This window comes from Manacus candei, unplaced genomic scaffold (genome assembly GCF_025592945.1).
Source record: "Manacus candei isolate 608988 ecotype Guabito, Panama unplaced genomic scaffold, ASM2559294v1 h1tg000048l, whole genome shotgun sequence".
Taxonomy (NCBI): domain Eukaryota; kingdom Metazoa; phylum Chordata; class Aves; order Passeriformes; family Pipridae; genus Manacus; species Manacus candei.
This window is the reverse complement of record NW_026138096.1, coordinates 10,440,022-10,465,055: the sequence shown is the minus strand read 5'-3', so window position 1 is coordinate 10,465,055 and position 25,034 is coordinate 10,440,022. Positions and strand designations below refer to the sequence as shown.

Here is a 25,034-nt window from a genome sequence, read left to right as displayed (position 1 = left end):
TTGTTCTGCTTTGATTTTTAATGCCAGTGGTAGAAAAGGGATGTTGTTTCTGCCAACACCTCTTCTGCTTTAAGCCCTCAGAATATTTTTCAGGATTTCCCCCCAGCAGGTCCATGCTGTCAGACTGGTGCCACTGGAGACAATCCTTATGGATACAGTACATTCCTATAACACATTCCCAATGTTTGGAAGTGCCACAGGTGATGTCATCCTACAGGCGTGAATTCGTGTCATTATTCCTTTTTGTGGAAGAGGCTTGGTGCGTTCTCATTGCTGGGTTCAGGCATGACTTGGATCTTCTGGTTTTTGAGGGCAGCTTCCCTCATCTTGTAATACATGAACTCGTTCTGCTGGAACAGGCGCAGCTCCATCTCCGTCTGGACACGCATGGCCTGAGGGACACAGAGTGTTACAGAGCCTGTGATGCAGGGAATCTCGAAGCAAGTGAATAAAACACTGCCAAAAAGCAGGCACTCTCCTCCAGGGATGTCCTAGGCCATGTAATGACCTAGGATATATTTTTACACCGGCCTGTGAGTTTATTTAATGCTTGGCTTTGCAGCACAGAGATAAGCATGAGCCGTATATCCACTATTTTCCTCCTAAAGTAAGTGCGATGGGAAACACAGAAATGGAGGTGCTGGGATCTCACCCTTTGCTACATAGAAACAGTCAACAGTCAGATTGGCTTTGTGTAGAAGATATTAATTTTTCTGAGGATATAAAATTGCATTAATAAAGATTATAACTCTGCCGTATCAGGGACTAAGACATCAATAAAGGATTCCATTTGGTATCCTGTAATTTTTTGAGGGCAATAAAGGAGAATGCTACAAAGCCAACAGGTTGCATTAAGTGAGTTAAAGGCTAAATAAATGACAGATTCCCCAGCTGCAATTGTAAATAGTTCCTCATATCTGAACAGATGTAATTCCCTGGGATCTGCAGCTCTTCAACTCTAAACTAGGAAATACCTATCAGTCACCTGAGGAAAAAAATGCTCTGGTGCTTAGAAAAAGTGAGGAGTCCTAAATAAAGAAGAATGAACACCAATAAAGAAAATCAGATGGTAAACAGGGAACAACCACCATAGATAATTTGATGTAGTTAAATTACAATGCCAAGCCTCTGAGAGCAGCAAAATCAGACTTGGTAGAAAGGGAGGCTCTGTCCTTGGGCACAGCAGTTTCAAAGAAGATTCAGGGGCTCCACTGCCATTTTAAATGTGTGTTCTGGTGCGGGATAAAAGCTATTTTTCAGGATGAAAATTTCCAATAGGAAGGGAGATGCATTTCCCAGCAGACTGTAAGAATCCCCATGAAAGCACAGCATTAGTAAGAAGCAGTCAGTACTTAGTACATCTCTCAGCTCTTACGGATGGGTTGTTTCTACAGCTTGAAATGTAACTTTGCCCAGACAGAGAGCAAAGACGACACAGGATATGACACCTACCTCCAGATCTTTGGTAATTGGGTGGGATGGTCCGTGGGTTATCAGGAGAATGGCGTAGGCTTTACAGATCAAGCCATGCCCAGCTTCAATGAGACCAGCATGCCAGTGAGTGACTCCTGCCCGCATCACGGCCATCCCCAGCTGCGCGTTGTTGGGATGATATATTTTCCTGGAAGCACATTGAGTAATCAGGTCAGAAAAAAATCTGGCTTCCCAAAAGTTTGTCAGTGATGTGGTATGTTTGCCAAAGAGCAGGTTGTTTACTCAGGTAAAGAGCCTACTGCACCCAGTGCCACCGAAATGTGCAGCCCCGCTTAGAAAGAGCAGGAACAGGTTACGCAAGGACAGAGCTATACAGGGACATGAGTTGTGAAAGATGAACAACCTGTGAACAGGGTTCATTCCGCATTATTTTGGCACAAATAAAGCCCAGATCTGACCCTACTACTCAGATGGCACCAACTTGGTGCTTAGTGAAATGAGAATGGAACAACTATCAGATTCTCAATCAAAGTGGGAAGAGAAACAAGTGGTTCCAGAAACTTCAGAAATATTCACATCACCCCCTGCAGATGCACCCCTGCCTCTGGGGACTGTCAGCACCTGAGGTGGGAAAAACGAAACTTCTCCCCTGCATCCAACTTTAGAAGCTGAAGCGGAGTTAAAAATGCTTGGACCCACCTGAAAACCTGCCCTCAAGGGCTTATTTGGCATATTGAATTGGCAGATCTTAAATCAAGCAAGGAAACTACCATAGTCCTCACTGTGGTCTGAAAAACTGAGGAACACAGAGGGGAAGGAATTTCCTCTGTATGATTCAATCAGCTCAGTGCCAAGGCTGGGGCAACTAAAATTGCTTGTCAGGCCTGCAAGCCGGGAAAGTGACTCTGTCACCCTACTGCAAAAGAAAAAAATACCATAGGCCTTTTGGGCTAAAACTGACCAAGAAGACAAGTGAAGAGGGTGAATAAGGTGATGAACTGGGCTTTTCTCTCTTCTCTATGGTTTCCATTATTTTTCTTTTCTTTTTTTTTTCTTTTCTCTCTCTCTCTTTTTTACTTTTCTCTCTCTTTTTTTTTTTTCTGTTAACTACTCATCAGTCCTGTCACAAAACCTCAGTAACAGTAAAGCACACCATTTTTACTGTGAGATTTACCCTGGATCTATGTGAACTAAGCCTGAATTTCTTTATTCTCACTGAGCATTTACTCCAGGACTAAACTAATTAGCCAAGATAAAAGCCACAATCTATTCAAGAGTGAAGGGATATCTTGAGTGACAGCCATTTGACACGAGTTCTCTTTTCTCTGCAAGTTCTCCTTCCTGCAGGGTGCAGGGGAACAGACCATCACCTGCAGTGACAGCCTCTCTGTCCTGCACCCAGGCTCTGTGTCTTGCTGTCAGGGCAGCCCTGAGATGCTTCGGAAACGAAACAGAAAGGCTAATGAAAGATGTACCCAAACCAATTGCCAGGTCCAGTTTAGTAAATTAAGGTGTTTGGGAGCTCTTGTGCATTTAAGAAGGGGTCCCTCTCTATCTCGTGATATATTTACAGGTTCCCATCTGAATTCCAGCACCGTTGCCCTGATGGGAACAGACTAAGAAAATTGTTCCTGTAACACTGCTTAACATTATATAAGCACAAAGAGCTGCCAAAAACAGGGCACAGACATACAGGTAGCCATCCACCATCCTCTTGGCATAGTCAGCTGCTTCCTCAAACATCTGGAGGTAGGAGAGCACCTCGGAGGCAATGCTGAGGATCCTCAGGAGGTAGATGTTCGTGTCCCCCAGCACAGGCTCCTGTTTCTTCAGGCAGTCACGGCACAGCTTCACAACCTGCACGTGAGGGAAGCAGGGGGAAGAAGGGTAAGTCCGAGCACCTTTGGTCCTGAAGCTGCCACACCAAAGCACTGTGGGCTGCATGGTCCACACCAGTCCCAGATGCTGAGTCAGCCTCTGTGAAGACTGGGGAAGGTAAGACATGCTTTGATTTGCTGACAAACAGCAGCCGAGGAAAGTGACTGGTGCTCAGATCTTTCTCTCCCAGGGTTACATTCATAAAACTGGTGAGGAAAAAGTGATATCTACTGCTCAGGAGAAGATTCCAGGAGCTTGGGTTTTGTTGGATACCAAGTGACTTACAGGACTCTTACACCCCAGTGCCACCCACCCAACCTCCTGCAAGCACTTGATGCAAGGAACACTCTAAATGACCCCACAGGGCAGGAGACATGGAGCTGTACTGCACCCAGCTCTGATCCAGTGTCCAGATTTCTGCTCTGGGGGGCTTCACCCTTTTCCCAAAGGAAGTTAAAACACAGAGGTTGCTACTCAACCTGGAGTACTCTCTGAAGAGAGCAATTACATATTTCCTGGGTGAGCAAAAGAAGGAGAAAGAAAGAAGTGACTTGCACTCTCTCACCCTTTGCCCTTGTAGCCCATATTCCAGGTGGGATATGAGTGTCCCACACCTCTCCTCAGCGCCTGACAGATGAGCAGCATGAGGAGTCAGGAGGTGAAGAGAAGATCAACATAGGCAAAGATAGCTCACAGCTTGATGTGCCAAGTCTCCTGACTGTCCTGTCCCTTTCCCAGATCCCTTGTTTTCCTTTTTATGAGGCTACCTGGCAGAGCTGATTTGTTACACTTGCCCTGTAACTCATGTTTTTCACTCAGGAGGCCCTTGGTTCAACACCTGTGTCAGTCAGAGGTGCTGAAAGTCACCTGAATCTCCTTATATCATCTTCACAACAGAAACTAGTCTGGGATGTTGTATGAGACAGAGTTGTGGGCTAAAGAGGGCAGAAACCAATATCAGCTTTTGCAATTTGAGCTGCCAAGAGGGCAGGAAGCACAAGAGGATATTCAGGTTACAGCAGTGGGGAGATTGTTTCATCCTTAAATCATGGAGGTACAGAGGGACAAGGCCTGTTTTCCTGGGCAGTGTGTTTACAGCAAGAGAGCAAAAGTACCAGGACTCACTTCATGGTAAAGTCCTTCCATGCGGGCCTTGTTGATCTTCTCCAGCGTGTCCTTGGAGAACTGGATGACCTCCTTCACCATGTCTGCAGAGGGCTGGGAACAATGTTAGGAAAAACCAGTGAGGAAAATGCACAGCCTGACACATGCCAAAGTACACTGGTCGAAAGGATGCTTGGTCCACAGTTTGGGAACCCAAATTAGCTCATTGGGGTGCTTCCCACATCCCCCCTTACCTTCCTACTGCTGTCTGTGTGTACCAGAGTGCCCCTCAGACCTGCCCAAGACTGAAATGGGCTGAAATGGACCCACTACCAAGTTAAGAGATGAAGCTCCTGCTGACTTCAGCAAGAGTGATGCTCATGAGGGTAGTGGCCATGTACCTCCACCATGCATAACTGGATTCCTTGACTCTCCCCACCACTTCTCCCCTCTGGAAAAGGGACACAATTGACCCTGCAACTGAGAGGTCTCACAAGACGTCAAAGAGGCTGTGAAAGCCACCAGCTGGTGTGTATCAGGTGTTCGTAGTGCAGCTGCTTGAGATAAACAAGGCTCTTGAAGGAGGGATGGGTGGAATAGGAAAGGTCACTGAATTTTACCCACCCTGAGAAATGCTGTCATTACATCCAAACACCCTAAAGTGGTTGAGCTCAGATTTCAGCTGCACCCAGAGAGGGAAATGTGTTTTCCCACACCTCAAAGAACTTTGCATTTCATTGTGCATTTGGAGACCTGGTGCACATCTAGACACACCTGGAAACACACTAACGAGCTCATAATTAGCTGCCTCCTCTTTCTTCATTTAATGCTGAAATACAACATTAAGTTATCCAGCACCATCATTCATCTTCTGCCTTTCTGAGCCTTTCAAATTTGCACTTTCCAACTGTTCTATCTATCGTGACCTTTCTTTTCCTAAATGGGAAATCTGAAATCAGCCCACAATCGCATGACTGCAGGAGTTTGTGAGAAGAGCTTGGTCTGGAGACACACAACAGAGCCAGCAGCCAGAAGGACCTCAGGGTGTGGATCAAAAGAAGAGAAACAACATTGCAAAGAAAGATGCAAAGGCTGGGAGTCAGGACCATATCACTGTCCTGTTGTCTTTTTCCCATACCTGGCCAATCAGATTTTTGAGGAATCTGAAATTCAGCTAGTTAGGAGAAGCTATTGAAAGTTTAGGATGGAAGGAAAACCAGTAGTTTTCAGAGCCATATACCCCTCATCTATTTATGGATACATATGTGTGTGTTATGATTTATTATCCTATATTATTAGACTGAAGCTATCATAGCTCATCAGATTTGGGCAGCTGTCTGAGCAGCACACAGAGTGTCCTGGGGCACAGAGCACATTCAAAGGCCATGCTAATGTCAGTGCAAACCACATGGACTTGCTGCCTGAGTAAAGACGCCCAGAATAGGTACTTTAAACAGCATTTCCACCGTGGCTTTGTCTAACAAAAATCCTCCCTTGCCTTTACTAGACTTCTAAGTCTGTTGCCATTATAAACAATGGTAACTTTGCTACTCTTTGGAAGGGGTGAAGGACTGGAGGTCATAGCAGCTGTTGGGGATGTAAGCTGCCAATCTTGCACATATTCCTAGCACTTTTTCCAGGCAGCTGTGAGTGCTGCTGCTCTCAGGCAAGTGTGTCTGAATTCAGAAAATGTGATACAGCCGTCGGCGAGCAGCCGAGCTCTGAGGGTGAGGTCAGCCTGGATACCTATTGTCTGTGGATGGAGTATATTTTTAACAGCTGAAATCATGCACCTTGCATACTTAACAGCCTTTTTCTACGCAGGCACTTCAGATTGTGGAGGGCATTCACCCAAAAGTGCATGTTTTCCTGCTCTGTGCTCCACAGCACCTTTAATGTCACAAAAAGGGGATGGTGCATCTCTGGTGGGAGGTGTCCCTTCCCATGGCAGGGGGGTTGGAGTGAGATGCCAACTCAAACCCTTCTGTGATTGATGCTCTCAGTGCTCACTTGATAGCAGGTGTTGAATGACAGTTGAGGGTTTTTTATGCTGTCTACTGGAGAAGGCGTTAAAAAATATTTCTGCAGAAAGCCAGATAAAAATCCTTCTGCATCAGAGAACTGAGCTCTGGAGCAGCTTTATACTATAAGTAGGGAAGTACAGTAGTCAGGATTAGCTTTAAGATGAAGCTCAATAATTTAAAATGGGATTTTGGAGTAGGGTGTTTTGCACTAGAGGAGAACTTGACCCAGCAAGCAACGGGTCTCCTCTGGTCCCATGTTCTGTTTCACATGGGAACTCCCTCGTATCAGCTTTCCACTTCTCTAAACCTTTCTCAAGAAGAGATATATACTCTGCAATATCCAGCCTTTCATGATTGCCGCCTATATGAAAGAAGAGTTACAGGGCTGAGCTTGGTTTCCTGGTAACTTCTGAGCTGGAGGCTCTGAGCTGGAGGGTTCTTTCCTCCTTCTCAGGAAAGTGCATCTTGCTGAGCCTCTCCTGGTGGCACCGTTGGTCTGAAGCCACAGCTCCTCATTCCACCTTTACTTTTTGGTCCTGCCTTACATCAGTCCCTGACCTGTACTGTCTGATTCATTATGTGACTGCTCAACAGTGCAGATCAATGACTTGATGATACATTAAATTGCCTTGCTTTGCCTTGCCTTCCCTTATACACTTTATAGAGCTTGCAGGAGTAGAAACCCCCTAAGCTAATGCTGCCATGGAAGACAAAATCTTGTGAACAATTATATCCTTGGGCAGAGGAACTAAAAAGAAACTCTTAGAGCCGCCAGCACACTCACAAATTGGAGCTGCTGGCCAAACAACACATGCCACTGCCAACAGCAAGACACAGCCTTACACTCTCCCACTTGATGACTTGTGAGACCTCCAAGGAAAACACAGATTACTTAAAAATGAGCAGTCAAATGTTAATTCTTCACAGTCAGTCTGCCCACAGCAACCACGCACAAATGTCAAGTGATGGTGCAAAATCCATGTGACAGGGCTTTGAAAAGAGGGACTGGAAGTTCAGTCAAGGTTCAGTTCTGTTCTCATTTTTTCACCTTGGCACTAGTCATGTTTTTGCCAAAATCGGACTGTGTTCTTATTAAGAGTGTCCTCGTGCTGAGAAACCACAATCCTAGAGACACTCAGATGCCTTAGTGGAGGAGACACAGCCACCACTGGGTTTGCACACAGCAGGACCAACCATACCTTGCTTTCCCCCCCCTTCACCGCCAGCATCAGGTCGTCCTTGAGCTGTTTCTTGCAGTGCTCGCAGGCGCAGTCGAAGTAGTACTGCTTCTTCAGCTGCTTCCGCCGCTCCTCGCTCAGGTTGAGGAAATCCACGTAGGAAACTGTCAGCTCATCCCCTGGAGAAATCTTGCTCAGAGCCCGCAGCTCAATCCTGAGTGCACAGGAGATGAGATGTGCGCTTGGAGGAGCAGCAGAAGCAAAGGTGGGGCCACAGAGCCATCAGGGACAAATCCTGTGACCTGCCCCTGCCTTGCAGAGCTGAGCCCTCGCCCTAAGGCCCTGCTTTAGGTCTTCAGGGAGCAATGCAGAGATGAACAGCAGTCTGGTTAACTGAATACAGAGCAAGAATACAGTCACACCAGTTTTTCCTGCCCCTCTGCAAGTCCCTGGCGTGGATATGTGAAGTTCTGATCTACAAACAGATTATGGCTCAATTACTTTATCCAGATGGGGGTTGAACCTAGACATCAACTTTTATTACGTTGCAGGAGGCATCACCAGGAAACACACCCCCCCCCGCAAGTTCAGAAATACCCAACAAAATGCTGAGTTTGGACTTTAAGTCTTTTTTTAAATACTGCTTTGCATGCTACCCTGGCTAGACTCCCAGATCCCAAGCTGTGCTGCCTTCGGTGTCATTTTCACTTTGAAAAGTTAAGACAAATTCCCTCTGGGTCCTGGGTCAGGGATGCCCTCTCCCTGTTCACACACCTTTACATAAAGGCTTAGAAATGGTTATCTGCAAAGAGTCTATCTTTTAATAGATCTTTTGACCTGATGCCTATTGCTATTACAACCACAATTCAACTGCCAGCCTGTGTTAGAAAAACCCATGGAAAGCCCTTGATGACAGGCTTTTGGAAAGCACCTGCCTTTCTCTCACGTCATTCCCTGCAAAACCTCTTAAATAAGATGGACATTCAAAACTAGTCCCTTGCTGTTTCACTCTGTACACTGAATCTCCCAGTTACTCCGGGCCATCTCTCAGTTGCAGGGGCTGGACAGGTACAAGTGGCTGAAGAATTTGGCCAGAATGGGGAAAAAAACCCTATCAAATACCAACTGTGAGGTGGAGCTCCTGTATCCATCTCCTCTCCCAACTACTAGTGAGCTGAACAGCCTGTTTGATGTACATACCTGTTATGAGATGGACCTGGGGGGGATGTGCTGCCCCCATCTGAACATGAGGTGCTTTAGGTGGAACCCAACAAGGGCCTCACCAAAGGCACAGGTGGCAGAGGACTCACAGGTCCATTAAAAGTAGGTCCTTTGGGGAAGACATGACTTATTCTGTGTGATCATATTTTTGCGAATGATTGTAAATCTACTGCAGTTCCCTTTTAATTCCCTTGTAATTCCTGTTACAAGCTCTCAGCACCAAGGGCGTAGCTCTGAGCCTTTCAGCTGTGCTAAAGCTGCTGTAAAAATTACTCTCTGAGGCTGGTCTTGACCTTCTCTGGCTGTTCAGTCATACCAACAGCATATTTCATACAAAATTTGTCACTAAACATGCCATTGTCACAAAGGGCAGGAATTAGTTATGTCTCAACCACAGGAAAATGCCAGCTAGAGAAAAATGCAACCTGCTACTCCAGGAGAAAGTGCATGAAAAGGAGCAATTCCCATCAGAAAGGTTTACACATAAACATTCCTGTACACACCTATCAGGATTCTCGTTAAAGTGAGTCATGCAACCAGAAAAGCCTCTGACTTTCATGATGCCCCCCATAGCTCAAGCACTATAGGTATATTTTAAGCAGCCATCCCTTGATGGGATTGATAGTCTTTGGGATAAGCCAGGAAACACATGGCATATTTTAAAAGCTGTAGTTAAAGAGACACTGTCAGCCAGGAGCACACCACTGAGCTTGTCCAAAGTTCTTTTCCCCAGTGTCTGCCACGAGCAGCAAGGGCCTTGATAGCTGCATGCACAGGCACAGCGAGTGCCTGATAGATCAAAACTCAAATTGCTCCAAAATAGCAACTCTAAACAGAAGTGAAACACATGTGCCCCTTTTTATGGTCCTATCTATAATGTCCTGAGTAAGAATCAATGGTGAAGAAGGGCACTTCCAACGCATTTCACAACTTGTTTGAGGAAATTGTAGCCTGATTGAAATTAAAGTTTAAAGACAACAGTGGGGACTTAATAGGACTGAATATAATATACCAAGTGCCATGAGCTAAGCAGAGACTTTTTTTTTTTGCACATATTTTTATGATTTATTTAGTTGGGATCAGCTAACAGTGGCATCATAGAAAGGTGAAACATTAATCAAGTATTATGATAAAAAAGGATTGAAACCTACATCTCACGGAACTGCTATTGTAGGCAGAGCATTCATCGGGCACTGTTTGTTGCAGAAGAAACGTGGACCATTTAGTATGTCAGTAACACAATCATTTCTCATCTCCTAATATGCAAGGGTTTATTTTGGGCTGTACAAGATTAGCAAGACCTTGTTCTGACTTTCACGTTCTTGCCATGGTCAGGGGAGGAGAAATGAGAAGTGCAGAGGGGAAATACTGACAGGGAGGAAGACAAGGGAGAGGGTGGGAAGGCAGAGAGGGAATTAACCCTGGGGGAGATAGTCACAGTATTACCACTATCATCTTAATTTACTACAAAATGCAGAGTTAAGTGAGGTTTGGGTTTAGTGGGGCTTTACAGGGGGAAGGAAGAGAAGTTTAGAAAACAAGGGAAGTGAAATTTGCTGCAAACAGAGAAAGACCCTTGGGGTGTTTGCATCTTTTCCATTAAATATGGGGCATGAGGGGTACAGGGCAACAGAGGGGAACGATGCTTTCAAGACTGACCCACCTCATCTGTGTGTGGAACATTGATCTTACAGCCTCATGACTGAAAGACAAAACAAATATCTGCAGTTTACACACATAAAAGTACAACAAAAAAAAAAATGGTACATGGCATAGCGCATTGGGACGTTGTACTGACAGGAGACAAGGGGGTTCCCTGTGCCTCGCTCCTGATGCACTGCATTGAGAGCCTCCCTTTTGCTATGCAGCTGCCAGAACTGAAGTGCCCATCACTGGGCCATGGAGGATTTCGTGGAGAACTGCCCTGGCACTGTGATTTTAGCACTGTGATGTGCAAAACCTTCTTCTGACATATTTGGCAGGTGCAAGGGGACTAGTTCTCCTGTACAGTAATGTCTCCACTGACATCAGCAGTTGTAGTCCCTAAAACACAGTCTGAAATGGAAACCAGACTGAGATATCAGCCCCAAGGACTGTGCTCTGTATGATGAGTTTGTGGGTCCTCAAGTCTAGTATTGTGCCTTGAGCGCTGATAGAGAGCTCACTTCTCACAACAGGGACTTATCATCAGGTTTACACATAAAGACAAGAAACCTTCATAATTTACCTGGGAAATAACCAGATGGTCAAGTTTCAAGCCAGTAAAAAGATACATGTGGGAGCTTTGAGAAGCTATCAGGTAAATAAAATGCCAGTCTTCTACTTACTGCCCAGGAGGTCAGACTTCAGGGCTGCTGTCACTGCTGGTTACCTCCTCCACTGCTGGAAGCTGGTTGGAGAGGCTCTCCATCACCCCACTATGGATCTAATCCAGGACAACTGGATACCATACCACAGACTCCAACCTGGCTTTGGATCAGACCCTATTTCCCACCAAGGTAATCATCCTAATGCAGTTTTATTTTCTCTTTGCATGTTTACAAGGTGCTTGATAAATGCTGGTGTAGTTTTATCAGGGAAAACCAGCAATGATAACTGGAGTGCAGAAGCAATGTGTTAGTTGAAGAAAGGGAGGCTAGGGAGGGGGTTAACTTATAGCACTAAAGTTTGGTGAAGACAGGAAGCTGTAAAATCATAGCGGAAAAGTTCGGAGGAAATACTGTGGCTGTGCAGTTTTTGAGGAGAAATTTCCCACAGTAAATGTCTTGAACACACTGCAACCTGCTGGATCAGCAGCAGTTTATACCTGTCACGGCTGGAAGGCTGGGAAGAGCAGAGCATCCTTCCTGTGGGCTGTCCCAAGCCTTGAGAGCAGCAGCCTCCTCTCCCAGCTCTGATGAAATGTCCCTGCATTTCCCACTGAATCTCTTCCCGTTTCACTTTTCTCTCAAAAGTTTTCTTACAGGACTTGGGTGGGAATGGGGAATGCTCATTGGTTTTAGAGCATCCTGCACTCGGGCATGACACTGCTTGGAGATAACAGTCACAATTGTCATTAAGGTCCCATTGCTAAAGTGTTAATCAGTGATTAATGGAGATGGAACACTCTCACCAGATGAGGGTTGTGTTAGAAATGGTTATAAACACCTCAGCAGATAGTGATACACAGCTGATTGCAATCTTGAGAAACTTGGACTGTGGACTCAGCATAATCCTTAGTAAATTACTAACTGGAATTACTCCATAGTTATGAAGCCTCAATATAAGGGGGAGCTAAATAGCTACTTACTACTTCATCTACCTATTTTGAGTCTAGTTACAAAACTCAAGAAAAAAAAAAGGAAAAAATTCTTTTCTGGTTGCTGGATTTGGGGTCAAATCTTGTGTTTTAGTGCATCAGATGACAAGTTTTAAAATAACAATGACAGAGAAAACAGTTCCTCTTGAGAAAGAAAATACTGATTTTTTTCTTTTTTTTTTTTTCTCAGCTATAGAAGGAAATAAGAATTAATAGATTTTCTGAGACAGGGATCTGACACCAGGGTTGGCAGAGTCTGCAGACTTGGCAGAGTTGCCCCTTAGGATTCATCCCTTTTGTGCCCAAGGAAAGAAATCCACTCACTTGCCATTGTTGAAGACGACCGTACAGTTGGGCCAGCAGTCATGGTTGGCCTGGCAGAGGTTGGGGAAGATTCCCACACCAACAGCCTGCAGTCCTCTTTGGTCACTGAGGGTAAAGCCATTGCAGCTGATCTAGTCACAAAACACAGGCAGGAAGAAGTGTTAAAGAAGAAAAAGTTGAAAACCTTCCAGCTGGGACAAAACATCAAGAGAAGCAGTGCAGGACTCATGCACAGGGACCAACCCAGAGCAGAGCTGAGTAAATGTTGCAGAATATTTGCTGTTAATATTTGGTTGGGATGCCTAAGATAAGCTTGGTTTGACCATGTACTGGTTTCCTTATATTATTTGCTTCCTAGAAATAATTCAGGAAAAGGTCAAAGGAAAATTAATTTGAAGCAATACAAGCAGAAAGCAAAGTTCACACTTATTAAAACAGGTATCAGTTAGAAATTAACCTTGAGAGCTGTGTTCAACCAGGTCATGTTTGCTGGGTTGCCCTCAAAGCTTATAAAAATGAGTTAATTACTACTGTTTACTATGAATTTTCAGAATGGTTTTTCCATGACAAATCTACCAAGAATGAATCATTTTACTTGCCTATATGATACATTATTATCACATATGAATGGAATAGTTTATAGTCACAAACATAAAAAAAGGAAATATTTGCAAAGAGAATATGTGGTAGGACTGACCAAAGGAATTCAGCTGCTAATTGTTTTACCTTGTTAATAGTTTTATTTCCTCTCTGAACTGATTCTGTACGTTTTCTGTACTTCCTTACTTCTCCACTGACAAACTATGCCAGTCATTAGCACATATGTCTCCCTGAGTCCAATGGACTGGATTTCGTTTGTGGGGTGCCACCAAAGGATGCTGTGTCCTCTCCCTGTGACAGGACTGGCAAACCCAGCTTCTCTGCCACAACAGTCACTGGCAGAGGTGCAAGCAGAGCGTGTCTCCTCCCAGATCACCCTGGCCCCTTTGGCTCTGTTGGGAGCCGAGGGGTTGGTGTGTCACTAACCAACTGGTACCAGAGCTGGGGGCAGAGCAACTCAGCCTGAAATGGCTTCTAGGAATTTGCCTCTCTGCTACACTGAGAACAAAAATTTGTAGTTAACAAGGTGGTAATGGATATTATCAAATATAGTTAGTATCTTTTACCAGTTTTATTATATCTATTAAAAATTTATCATATAAGCAATATCTATATATAAATATGTATTAGCTATTATAAATAAATAATCCAATGCATACAATATCAATAGACAGTAATGTATCTACTAAAAAGATTTGTTATATTTAAATATATTCTAAGTATATTTACTAAGAATACGTTTAGATTTTCTCAGCTCTCCTGGGTGCAGAGAGATGCCCAGTGGGACTTGTGATGACAATGCAGCACCTACCACTGAGCAAACCACTTGTCTGCATGTTTAGACAGACAAAATGCTTCAGACCTTGCCCTTGCCATGCCTCAGTTTCCCAGTGTCAGTGCAGAAGAGATGGTACTGGGGAACAGGCAGTCCACAGAGGGATGAAATCAGCCATCCTCAACTCAGGCCAGCTGGAGACTTTCTCTGGAAAGCTGGCATTAAAGACACTGCCCCCTTTGCTCCCCCAACCCCTCCAACATACCACTCCAAATATGTGGGAGATGAACTGCATGCCGAACTGCTGGCAGTGGGGCGGCCAGAACTCGAGGAAGCTCTCCACGTCAGTGCGGAGATCCTTCTTCTCCTCCTCCCCAAAGCTGTCCACGTGGTTCTGCAGCTCATCAATGGAGACCAGGCAGCCCTCAGACAGCCCACTGCCTTCCCTCTCGATCTTCCACAGGATCCGGGCAGCCAGCCTGGCCGGGACACAGCCACAGGAGTCAGCACCACCACCCCCCCCCCACCACAAGGAGAGGGAATGAAGGTCCATCAAAATTCATTTCATAGGTGGGAAATTGTGTGCAGACAGACAGACTGAGACTGGCTCAGCTTCAGATGGCTGGTCACCATCTGTGGGCTTTTAAAGGAAAGGGAGAAGCAAGGTTTTGCCCCTGCATTTGTGTTCTCATCTGGAGAAGTGCTAAGGACGCCCAGGTCCCCAGCCCTCCATGAGTACTCCCATTTCCCTGGGGACTCCTCTCATTTTCGTATGACAGAGCAGGGATGTGAAGCCAAATTAATGTATCTTATAGACAAATTTGGGAAAAGCCCATCTCCTATTTCACTTTTCCACCTACTCCCCACTTTCCCACACCTCCTAAACCATCCAGGGTGAGTTTTCCTCACCACACTCAGCTGCAGTAGAATTTTTGGGGCCCAGCACCAAAAAAATAAAAGCAGGGGCACATCCCTTGTACCCCAGATGCTCTTCCAAGTCCCCATCCTCTCAGCACAAGGATAGTCTTGGCACTTCCTAAATTTTCTCCCACCTCCACCCTGTCCAAATCATGCCACCCAGTTCTGCCTTGCCATGGGATGCACCGTCCTCTCCCAGGCTGGCAGCTCAGCTCCCAGGGGTCGGCTCTCACCTGACGTTTTCAGAGGGTGCCTTGCCATGCCTCTTGATGGCAGAGCACTCGTTTTTGTGGTTGAGCCAAGCCGCCCTCTGGCAGGTCCGGTCGCAGTAATAGGCAAACTTGCACTGGCCACAGCGGTGCAGCCTCTCCTGCCGCTTGAAGCAGGTGTGACAGATGACGTGTGTCAGGCTGGAAAGACAGAAGGACACATTGGCTCGTACCTCAGTGAGGGCCGGCTCAGCCCAGCTCTGCCAGCTTTGCATCCCTGGGCTCCCCACAGTCACTAAGGATGGACCCCTCAAGATTTTCTGGGAAAGTGAAGAAACATCCCACCCAGCTTAATCCTTGTGTGCTTGCCAGGTGCTGTTCCTTTTCTGTTTGGCTACTTCAAAGAGACAAAGAGTTTGTTTAAAGGAGGACAGCAATAAAGCATTCCCCAGCTTTCAGCCCTCTTGTATGAAGCTCATCTGTTCCTCCTCAGCACTGCTGCCATCAAGAGGATTTTCAGTCTGGTTTTGGTTTCTGTCTGGCCTGTGCTGAAGCACCAGTCACCCATTGCTGAGCAGAAAGCAGATGCCTGATGTGTCTGTGGCTCAGGTGAGCACAAAGAAGAATATCAAGGCAAAGAACAAGCCCAAGAGCTTTGCCTGCCTGCAAAGCCTCTGAATATGGCTGAAGTGAGCACTCCTCCGAACACGAAGGTTTTCCTGGGCCCCACGTGGACCAGGTCACAAAATGGTGCAGTGGCCACCACTGTGCTCAAGAGATTTAGGAAAACGTTGGGTGAGAGGGACCAAGCAGGAACATGGCTCTGAGCTGTCCTAACTACTATCCTAAGCTGTCCTAAGGCACATGCACACCGTAAGGATAAAAACATACATCAGCAATGCTCTGCTAGGGACCAGACCAGAGGAGCACCACAACGAAGAAGACCGATAGAGTGAAGTGGTTACATGGGGAAACCCTGGTTTTGTGCTGCTTGAAACCAAGACACGTTTCCAAGGATTGAAAGGCAGTTTTCTTTGTCCCTTCTTTTTGCCACCAGGCCATAGGTGTAGCTGTTCTGGAGGCACTGCACTTGGTGATTGTGGCTTTGTGTTGGAAATGACATGAGAGAGCCAACAAAACAACCTCCTTCAAGGTAGGTCTTCTCACCAAAGTGTTTCATGTCTTCTCCTTCCTTTGGTTGTGTCATGTATGTTCTGGTTGTCCACCCCAGGCTGGGTGGGTTTGGGGCTCTCCTGGTCCCAGTGACTCCAGGGAGATGCTCAGCATGGATTAGTGAAGGTCTGAGGGACTAGGACAGGCTTCCAGCAGATCCCCAGGTATGACTGCCGAAGGAAGAGAGGATTTCCAGCTGCTCAGGGATGGACAAAAAACACCAAGAAGCTGAAGACAGAGGAAAGGTGAGCTCACAGGAGCACTGGGTAGAGTAGGACATGGGGCCCTCAGGGCATGAAGTCCTCCCTGTTTAGTCTGACATCAGCTTTAGCACTGGGCTCTTCAGGCCACTTAAAACCTTCCTTCAGAGGGGCTAGTGATGCAAATTTCTCCTGCAAATCCAAAGAGCCTGACGTGTCTTTCTCTGATGCCAGCAGCAGTAAGTGCTGCTCACCAGCTATTCCTGCCCCTGGCTCTGTGGTTCAACTGCTGAGAGGTTACTGTGAGTCAGATGGTGATGAAATACCCTCCAAAAGGGACAAACTTCTTTGGGGGGTTCAAAACTAGATTTCCAAGAAGGATCCTACCATTGTATGCACATACCTAAAAACAAGGCTGCAAGAGGAACACATCAGAGGATACTGGTGAAGAAGTCTAACCTCGCATCCTCCCTCATAGAGTGTCCAGGGTCCCAGACCAAGGGGAAACCTTCACCATGTGCCCCTTCCAAGTGTCCAGCTGCTTGCTCCTAGGACTTAATTCACTGAGAAGGAGGGGGACACACTTTGGTCTCCTGCCCAAACAACTTTGGAACTTTCCCCTTGCTGCTAGAGAAGGCTTTTCACTGCCTGATTTGGTGTCTCCAGCTGTCTGCTTCTCCAGGCAACCACCCACTTTATCTGGGCCTCCAGCCAGGCTCCACAGTACAGGAGAGTTTTAATTCCCATCACTCAGACACTGCTGGTGCCAGAGAGGAGGTTTTCCTCATTGCAAAAAGCTCACAGACCACAGAGGCTTCATGATCAAGGGGAGGTTATCATTGTCCACAGCCCAGAGTGGGGAAACTGAGGTACGAGGAAATTTTAAAAATTCTTGATGATCCCATGAGGAGGACGTGGCACAGGCAGGAATCAGACCCACAGCTCCAGAGAGTTCAGCCCAAAGACTGTCCTGCTTCTCCACTATACATACATACATATATATATATATATATATATGCATATTTATGTCCATCACAGTACATTTAACAATTCTCTTTCCTCTGGCAGTGCTGTGTGAGGGTCTGAAAAAAAATCAACTCAGTGCCTTGGCTTTTGCAGGATGAAGAGGGCCATTGATTTAAAAGCAGGATGACCCACAGCAGACAAAACCACTGGGTTTGCAAAAATGAGGTTTGGAAAAGGAGGTTTAGAAAAATGAGCAGTGCCAGAGAGAGCCCAAATGCAAGACAAGCACCCAGAATGGGGCAGGGGGAAGCATGTGTCCGGGAAGGGGGATGGAACCAGCTCCACTGTGTCAAGTGGAAGAGCTGGGAGCTGATGAGAAATGTGAGGCTGTGCTCTGTCAGCTGTCAAGTCAGTGGGGCAGAGAGGTGCAAGAGAGATTACACTCCTTGTAAGGCAAAGGAGAGCCAGAGAGCTGATAAAACCTGCATGGTTACAATTGTGCCGGGAGATACCTCGGGGAATAGGGCTCCCTCCTGCTGCCTGGGTGTTCTGAGGGCAGCCAGAAAGCATAAAAAAGAAGTTTCTTTGTAGAGAGGAATGACAGGTTGGAAGGGAACACAGTGCAGCAAATCCCAAGTTCTCAAACAGGTGCTTCTCTCCCCCCAGCTTGCTCCCTCAGAACAGAAAAATACTGAAATGTTGACTTTGCATTTTGCTGTTTATCACATAGAGTGTCCAGATTTTCCAAAGCAAATCCAGCCTGCAGAACCAGCTCTAGAAACTCCCCATTTCTGAGGAGATGCAGCACAAAAAAAGTTATACAAGATTTTCCAAGAAAGCAAAGGAACAGTCCAGCCACAATTACTCACAGGTAATCTGACTGGCAGGCTTAAGGAATACTGTGCCTCTCACAAAACCTTTGCAGGATTCTCCATGCCCAGAAATGTTTTAAAAGAAGACTGGGTTTATTGATAATGTGTGCTACCATGTCTCCAGTGGCCTGGGCTCAACTCTGGGCACAGTAAAAAAACAGGAGACACAAATATTTGAGATCTACTACCTAAATCTTCAACTAATACTGGTCAAGTACTGCCTGTAAGCACCTAAATCCCCCAGGTGCCCCTTGGCAGTTGTACAAACTCCTGCTGTCCCAGAGGAGCTCAGAGCTGGGTGCCCCAAAAGGGATTGCCAAAGTGGGGCTCTCCCTTGGCCCCAGGGCTGGACCTTATGCCAGGCTCTGATACCACCTGGAGACAAACAACACCAAGAACACAAAAGGCTTGCAGTGATCCACAGGCTACTCTCTCACTCCTTTTGCAATGATTAAGGTCCCCCAAGGACAGGTGGAGCGGCCCAAGATTAAACCTGAGTCTCTCAGCCTGTGGAAATCATTAGTCTAAAAAACCTTCTCTATCTGGTCTAGAAAGTGTTTAACTTTCTAGAAATGGCTCCAGGTAGCCCAGATCTCCCCTCTCAGTACAGAGTTCAGTACAGAGCAGCCCAATCCGATGTGGGATGGTCAGGTATCTACAAAAGTTTCTGGAGAGTACCCTGGGTAGGTGAATTCTAGTGTGGTATCTGCCCAGGAGCCCTGAGGGTTTCAGCCCTCAGAGTCTTGGTGCTCAGCTTCCCTTGCTTTAACACATGGACAACACAACTGCTTTCTGCTGTGTCTATGTACACCATGGCCTCTGAGATGATCTCTGGCCACTCATTCACTGCCATCTTCCACACTGTGAGCCTTTTTCCCACCCTGCCCAAAAGCAGGATCTTCATAAGTACAGTGATACCTCCAGCCTGCCAAACCTTGCCACGTCAGTGATTTAGGGCTGACTTGGAGGGCAGATACCACTGACTGACTCACTAAATGACTTTCTCAGGTTTCCTTGGCCTCTCATCCAAGAGTCAACCAAGCTGAACTCTGAAGAACTCATGTGCTCTGGCGTTACGTAGATGAGACGCACAACTACAAACTACTAATCCTGGATGTAGCTGCTGTGACAAAAGCAATGATTCAATGTGACAGCCAGAGGTGACAGAGCACTGACAACTAAACCATGGCTCCTGCAAGCACAGCCCTCAGTGAAAGCAGAAGAAACAAATAACTCTTGTGACTGCTTGGATTGGATTCAGATGGATTAAGAACTATTGGACCTGCCAGGACAGAGGGCTAAGCACTGTCACACAAAATGTATTAACCTCATCTCTGAGACATTCACAACCAAACATCTGCCATCCAGCACACACAGCACCCCATTCACTGGCCTGGAAAAGCCAGGTGAGATGGCTTTAGTGCAAAGAACAGAGGAGGATTTCATTGAGTAGCTGATGGACATAGTGAGGAGCTCACAAACTGTTTAACACAGGTTTGTTCTACTCTGTACATCATAGGAGATACACATGGATGAACTTATACCCAAATCCTATTTATTACTGGCTGGTTGTCCTCAAGCTGCTACAGATGACAGCAGAAGAACAGCTTAAGATGTACACAAAGTCTCCTTGGCTTTCAAAGCAGAGTGTGTAACACTTCAATAAAGACAAAAGTCTAAGGAAATGCACCTTCTGTTCCAGCAGTGAAAGGACAGGGGGAGGTGATCAACAGCTGACCTCTATTGAGACTACCTAATGATGAATTATTAGCACAAGAATGGGTTTGCTCCTTTAAAAAGGGGTTGGAGCTTAGTTGTTTTCATCTTTAAAATGTCAGGGATGACATATCCCAGTTTGTCTTATTTGAGTGGAGGATTTGTTTTAGACTAATGTTTGACTATTTTATTTTTAGTCTTTCTTTATGAAATTTCCCAGCCTCTTTTTAGAGGTGTGGGTGTGGTTTTCTTTTAAAAAGCTAGGTTTTCTTCCAGGTTTTATCTAAGCTTTTCAACAAATGAGACAATAATAAAAAATCAAACCCCAGAATGTTCCAAGCAGTGTGAATGTGATCACATTAGCTCACAGTATTTACTGGCATCAACTCAAGGAATTCGTTTCTATAATCTTTTCAGAATCACGCTGTTATGGAAAATTTTGGGTTTCTTATACTCCTAGCTACAATAACAGCTACAATTCCACATTTCCTTGGAAAACGTTTCAGGCCTGTTTCATACATCAAAAAGAACGATCTCATTTTTTTAGCCATTTGTAGATCACTCATCAAGCAGATCCTCAGGCAATCCTGGCTTTCTACTACATGACACTGTTTCCCTTGACTACTGTATCTCAAACCCCACTGGTTAAAGAGCAAACCTTCTCTTGATGAAGGCTGACAGAGACATACGAGGCACCCCCATGCTCATAGGAAATGTAAACTCTTATAGGCTTGAGAGCCAACTGATGTGCCAGAGGAGAAGGTCACATACAGTACATTGAGCCCAGGCCCTGGGAATGCCATCGTCCTGAAGATGTCAGTGAGGGAAGGAGAGCTGGGATCTTCAAAAAGAAAGCAAATAGGGAGGAAGGACTGAACCCCAGCACGTAAGCAGAGCACTAGAGAAAGCTTCAGTGGGAATGAGAAATGCAGAGGGGTTTTGCAAATTGAAAAATTACCCCAACAAAAGCAATTAATCCCTTGAAAGGATAAATTTCCAGCCTTCTGCATCTACTATAGGGCAAAGCAGGCCTGACACTGGTATTTTCTGAGAGATATTTAGCTGATAACAGCAGGGCTGAATCAAACACAGATCAGACTGTGCCTGCACTTTATCCAAAGAGTAAAATACTGGAGATCACACTGAGTTCTGCACCCTCTTTCAATCCATATTCACCATCTCTCTAGGCAGCCTGTTGTCATTCAGGTAGAAGTAACAGGCTTGATACAAGAGTCAACACCAGGTAAACACTGTGTTAAGCAAAAAGGTTATAGAATCACAGAATCAGAATGGTTCGGGTTGGAAGGGACCTTTAAAGGTCATCTGGTCCAATCCCCCTGCCATGAGCAGAGTTAGCCTGGTGACTCATACCCTGGCCTTAAAATCTAAGAAACTATGAGCTGGCAAATGTTTATAGGAACCTTCTTTGAGTTTTATGTACTTCTGGACTAAAAGTGTCTGGCACTGTGTAAGAAACTGCTGCTCAGATGACCATCACTGGGCTGAAGAGTGCTGGCCCTCACCAGCCTTAATGACTGTAGGGGACTGCAGGGGTTTCCAAGGTGGGATGCAGGCTGTAGATTTAGACACCTAGGTGTGCTCATCTCTACCCTCCTGTGTCCATCACAACACTCACTGGGGTCTGGAAAGTCATTTAGCTCAAGGGTGTCTGTTTTCAGTGCACATTATGGTGTTCCACTGATTACATGGGCACTTGGGACTGGATTCACTTGTCTGGATGCAGGAATCCAGTGCTATTTTAGGCTCTGCAGGGACACCCAGCCAGCCTGAGAAGAGGCCTGATTGTCATAAATCCTGGTTTTTACCTGTCACCCTTAAGAGGATGTCTCAGACACCCTGGGGCATCTCAAATTCTTTAAAAAGACCTTGGCTTTGGGTGTCTTCATCTGCAAGCTGAGTCTCAAAGCATATCGCTGGACAAGTGAAGTAAAGACCAACTCTGCTCTCTAGTGCTTTTGTGGTTGTCTTTATGCACAAAGAAAGCTGAGATCTGTGGAAAGTCTGATGACATATTTGGTAAGACCTCACCCAAAAAATTAAACCCACTAATCACACCCATTTCAGTCCCCTTTCCCTAGGACACAAACAGAGTGCTTTCAGCAAGAGATTAAAGTGCTGAGTTGAATTAGGATGAGGGACTGTGGACTTTGGGTTTCCCTGTGCAGGCTGAGATCCTTTTTAATAGCATAGACTCAACACCAATTTCAGGACCTATACAGGTGTGTTTGTGGGCAAGGAAAACCACATGCCTCTTCACTGGACTTCTGCATCATCCATGCAGAGGCAACAGCAGTTCTTTCAGGGCAAAACCAGCCACCACGGCCTAGTGTGAATTTACTCTTGCAGGTCCTACAAGGATTCAGGCTGCCCTTCTCTGACAGCAATCAATTCAATGGGTTTTGGTGCAACTGAATACTCTGGGATAGCAGTAGAAGATGCCTTCAAAACCAAAGCCTGGGGTGTGTAAGAAAAGCATCAGGGTAATTTCCATGACAAAAACGTGTTTTTCCATTATATCTCAGGCCCAGCTTATCCCCTGTCAAACACTAACCAACAGGCATTTAGTTGGCACTGCCTGTTTCAAATTTGGGGACTGCATTTCCCCACTGACCTATATGAAGTGCTTTGAGATGAAATGTGTCACAGGAGGGTAAGAGTCCATTATTATTTCACAACAAGAAGAAGAAGAAGATCAGAATGCCTTGAAGCCATCCCCATCCTCTCCCCTCACAGAGAAGTGATGCACTTGCCTCCTTGCTGCTCAACTTCTGGACCTGCCCTCTGGAAACTAAACAAACCCAGTGTGGGGAGGGACTGAAGCACATCTCTCCCCATCCGAGGTTTTCTGTTGGAAACCTAAGCCTGAGACACAGCCTGCAGTCTAAGAGCTGATGTAGTGATAGTTTCTCCCCTTATCTCACATTACACAAGTGACATTTGAAAATGCAGCAAAGCTGTAGCTCTTCAACACAGGAAGCTCTGCTCTATGCATGATGCTTGCAACATTTCACATACAAGAAAAAAAACTCTCTACCAGCCATCAAAAGCCAAAATGTTTTCAATGTTTTTTAATTCTTTTTTTAAAAAATTATTGTTAATAAGGCATATGGGAAAAATAACTGTCCATAGGCATTTCTGAAGCAAATATTACCAGAAGATTCCAGCTAGTGACACAAGTGGAACTGAAGCAGAAGAGCTAAAACGACACATCAAGGAGAGATGATTTTGTCCCCAACTACTCTAATTGAGCTCAGGGTTAAGACTTCATGAATTCAGCATTTTAAAATGAACGATGACATTTTTAATGTGATCTCTTGCAATGACAGATTAAAATAAAAACTACAGGTGTCATTGCTGCTATTGCAAAGATTCATAATCATGTTCACCCACTGACAGTTAAAGGGCAAGGAAACAGTGAAAGACACACAAAAAAAAATTATTTCTTGCCCTGTCCATTTAATCCCCAGTCCTCTGCTACTACAAGATCACACAGTAGCACTGATCAGCTTCAGGTACAAAATGTCTGGGATTAAAACAGCAGCACGACCTCTGCTTGTGCCCCGACTTCATTAGCAGAGCCTGTTCAATCAGGGAAAGCTCAGCTAGGCAGGACTGCTCACAGACCTGTTTAATATGCAGAGTATTTACTAAAGTCATTGGTTTGGGGCAAAAAAATCAGTCTTGGGACTGACCATGATGTCCTTGAAGAACACTCACAACTTTCCTAAGCCCAGAATGAAACCTTCAACCGACATCTAACTCTGCAGTTTAAAAATTAGGGCCACATTTGTTCTCAGTTATTCTCTTTCTTATAAGCCTGAACAAGTTCCATTCATGTCTGAGGTTTTGTTCTAGATTTAGCCCCATGGACATTAACACAGAAATTGGTTCTTTGTGTCTTTTAGCTTCCATGTTATTTAAGTGAATCTTCCTCTGATTCAAAGGGCAGAAGTGGGGACCTACCAGCCACACGGGAAGGGCAAGTTAAACAAATGTTGTTTATGCTTAAAACAAGCAGCAGAAAAGAAAAACGTCCTTGCACCAGAACTTAATTTCTGGTTACATCAGTGTGGACATAAATTTAAATCCAGCCTCGTGCAAGAGCAAAAGCAGACACTTGTCTCCAGTTGACTCAGCTATGTGTAAATATAAAATCACTTTAACACAAACAATGTCAGCTGCTGATCCCCACCAGCTCCTAGTCCGAGGGCAGCGGGTGATGAAGCTGCGAGTACAGATGGAGGTGGTACATGTGAGCAGAGCACAATGGAACTCACTTTTATCGTGCATTACACACCAGAGGCTTCAGCAAAGTCAGTCCAAGATCGCTGTGCCTGGATCACACCAACTCCTGGCAGTTCGCTGGGGCATACGGGGCTGGTTTTGTGAGGCACAGAATATATGCAACTTTCACTGCATTTGTAAAAGCTGATGACACCAAGCACCTTGCAAGGTCACATCCTGGAAATACATTGCATCATATTAAAAGTAAAAAAGATGACCTAAGCCCTGGGAAGCACATGCACTGTAAGCTGTGAATGTACCTACAGAAGTGCTTCTGACTTCCCTTCGCTCTGTTTTCCGCCGTTGTCCACTTTCAAACTTCTGTGCAACCAGGCAGATGAAATTTTGCATCGAGATTACTTTTGGTCTGTGTGTTACAAGTGCTTTCCTCTTACCTGTCAAAAACCACGGCTGCATAGGCTGGCTCCGCAAAGATGACATCCCCAGGCAAGAACTCCTTCTGGGCTTTCAAGCCCCTGCCTTTGCCTTCAGTTGTGAACACTTCAACTGACTCCATTCCTCCTTTGGTCATCCCAGGGACCCCGAGGCTTGGGAGGTGGGTATCTCGGAGCAAGTCAAATCTCCTGCCACTCCTATCAACTTGGACTTGCTGCAATACCACGCTTATAAAAGGGCTGGCCTCCCCCCACCCCTGGCCGCATCGCTTCCCATAGGAGGGGAAGGGGGTGGGAGCAGGAGAGGCAGGAGCCGGAGATCCTCTCTCTGCACAATATCGCCGACCTACGCAGGGAAGGGACAGGGGTGGGATTTCTGCTTCATTAGGAAAACCCTCCGCGAAAATGACGTTTGAATTGTTTCTCCCACTCCCAAGAAGTTGT

The 25,034-nt window shown here is 45.7% G+C and overlaps 1 protein-coding gene across 2 annotated transcripts; it reads right to left on the bottom strand.

Annotated features, from left to right (window-relative positions):
* SMYD1 (SET and MYND domain containing 1) lies at positions 1-25,034 on the bottom strand. 2 transcript variants are annotated; one of them, XM_051798595.1, is made up of 10 exons: positions 24,591-25,034; positions 14,988-15,164; positions 14,102-14,315; positions 12,462-12,592; positions 10,503-10,541; positions 7,640-7,832; positions 4,438-4,530; positions 3,128-3,291; positions 1,453-1,621; positions 1-392 (listed from the first exon to the last, which is right to left on the bottom strand). In XM_051798595.1, exons 1-10 carry the CDS (start codon positions 24,725-24,727, stop codon positions 234-236), a joined length of 1,476 nt encoding a protein of 491 aa, XP_051654555.1. In that variant the 5' UTR covers positions 24,728-25,034; the 3' UTR covers positions 1-233. The 2 variants fall into 2 exon arrangements, with proteins under 2 accessions (XP_051654555.1, XP_051654556.1); XM_051798596.1 differs by lacking the exon at positions 10,503-10,541.

What these genes read in the sequence shown, in the direction of transcription:
- SMYD1 (XM_051798595.1), bottom strand. Translation starts at nt 24,727, where the DNA reads ATGACCAAAGGAGGAATGGAGTCAGTTGAAGTGTTCACAACTGAAGGC. An exon ending in GTCGTCTTCAACAATGGCAA is followed by an intron (nt 10,542 to 12,461) that starts GTGAGTGGATTT and finishes TTTGTCTTTCAG; the next exon opens with TCATGAGGCTGTAAGATCAA. An exon ending in ATGTTCCACACACAGATGAG is followed by an intron (nt 7,833 to 10,502) that starts GTGGGTCAGTCT and finishes CTGTGCACTCAG; the next exon opens with GATTGAGCTGCGGGCTCTGA.